Source organism: Pipistrellus hanaki (genome assembly GCF_964339955.1).
Source record: "Pipistrellus hanaki genome assembly, chromosome: X".
In the NCBI taxonomy this organism is placed as follows: Eukaryota; Metazoa; Chordata; class Mammalia; order Chiroptera; family Vespertilionidae; genus Pipistrellus; species Pipistrellus hanaki.
This window is the reverse complement of record NC_140524.1, coordinates 9,934,695-9,936,329: the sequence shown is the minus strand read 5'-3', so window position 1 is coordinate 9,936,329 and position 1,635 is coordinate 9,934,695. Positions and strand designations below refer to the sequence as shown.

At 54.2% G+C, this 1,635-nt stretch overlaps 1 protein-coding gene across 1 annotated transcript; it reads left to right on the top strand.

Moving 5' to 3' along the window:
* Positions 1 to 208: 208 nt before the first annotated feature.
* LOC311615380 (olfactory receptor 10V1-like) lies at positions 209 to 1,171 on the top strand (the record flags this gene model as incomplete). Its single annotated transcript, XM_084870822.1, has 1 exon — positions 209 to 1,171. The coding sequence occupies one exon, from the start codon at positions 209 to 211 to the stop codon at positions 1,169 to 1,171; it is 963 nt and encodes a 320-aa protein (XP_084726948.1).
* Between the last annotated feature and the right edge of the window lie 464 nt (positions 1,172 to 1,635).

The following is a 1,635-nucleotide window of genomic DNA, read 5'->3' as shown; positions in this document are numbered from 1 at the left end:
AGTGACATCACAAAAGGAGTTCTTTATTCTCAGTGAGCTGAGAGCAGAACGGAAGAAGCTCATGAACTTAGACCAGAGTCAAGCCTGGCAAAGTGGGTTGGAGGCACTGGAGAGGTGGCTACACTCCCATTTGTGGAAAGGGCTGCAGAGTCTCCCACAACTTAGAAACTGCCTTTTTCAGCCCAGGAGTTCTACAGGGGAATACAGGATGGCCTCACTGCAGAAAAACTACACCTTGAGCTCAGAGTTTATCATCTTGGGCTTTGGGGATCTGGCTGAACTGAAAATCTTCTTTTTTGGACTCTTTTTAATCATGCATCTTGTCACCCTAGCCGGCCACGGAACCATTGTGCTCATCACCCTCATTGACTCCTGCCTCCAGACGCCCATGTATTTCTTTCTTCGCAATCTGTCCACCATTGAAATTTGCTACATATTGGTCATTGTCCCCAACATGCTGGCTAACTTCCTGTCCCGCAGCCAGCGGATGCCCATGCTGGGCTGCGCGTTGCAGATGCACCTCTTCATCGCTCTGGGGGGAGCAGAGTGCTTCCTCCTGGCCGTGATGGCCTATGACCGCTTCGTGGCCATCTGCAGGCCCCTGCGCTACCCACTCATCATCACCAGGGCCCTCTGCCTGCAGATGCTGGCTCTGGCGTGCGTTGGTGGCTTCGCACTCTCACTCACGCTCACCACACTGATATTCCTCTTGCCCTTCTGTCAGTCCCATGAGATCAATCATTTCTTCTGTGACATCCCTGCTGTGCTCTTCCTGGCCTGCTCAGACACACGAGCCAATGAGATTGCAGTCTTCGTGGTCTGCATGCTCATCCTGCTGATTCCCTTCTTACTGATACTGCTCTCCTACGGCTTCATCATCACCGCCATCCTCAGCATCCACTCAGCCCAGGGCAGGAGCAAGGCCTTCTCCACCTGTGCCGGCCACCTGCTGGTCTCTCTTCTGCACTATGGCTGTGCAATATTCATCTACATTCGCCCCAAGTCATGCTACACCCCGGAACAGGACAAGGTCGTGTCCTTAATCTACACCAATGTGACCCCCATGCTCTACCCCATGATCTACAGCCTCAGGAACAAGGAAGTCCAGGGTGCCCTCGGGAGACTCCTCGAGAGCTCTAGCCAGGTGAGGGGGCAGCCTAAAGCCAGGTGAAGGGCAGAGTGGAGTCCACCAGGACTCTCCTGGCCCCTTATGAGAACCCAGTGGGCCATCTCACTGCCCACCTTGTGACTCGGCTCCCCCTCTGAGGGCTGCTCCATGGTTCTGCGTGCACTTGAACCTCACCACACCCTTTCTGTGGTCACAGAGAGGGAACGAATCCTGAGGTTTCCAAAACATGCCAGTACTGGGAGTGCCCCTTCTTGGACAATTACGTTCATCATCCGGGACCTGGCAGAGGCATGGACACCGACAGGAAGAAGGTCATGAGATGCCCAAACAAATCATCAGGGCACCACTTCTCCGGACAAGGAGTTAGCGAGGGTCCATTCAAGGAGCTCCCAGGCCCAATCCGGGCAGAGTGAAGAAGTGGACAGGCAGAGCCTCCCAGAAACTGAACCTGCATCACCACAAAACGACGCAGCGATTCTGGAGATAAACAGTGCAAAGCAAACAGC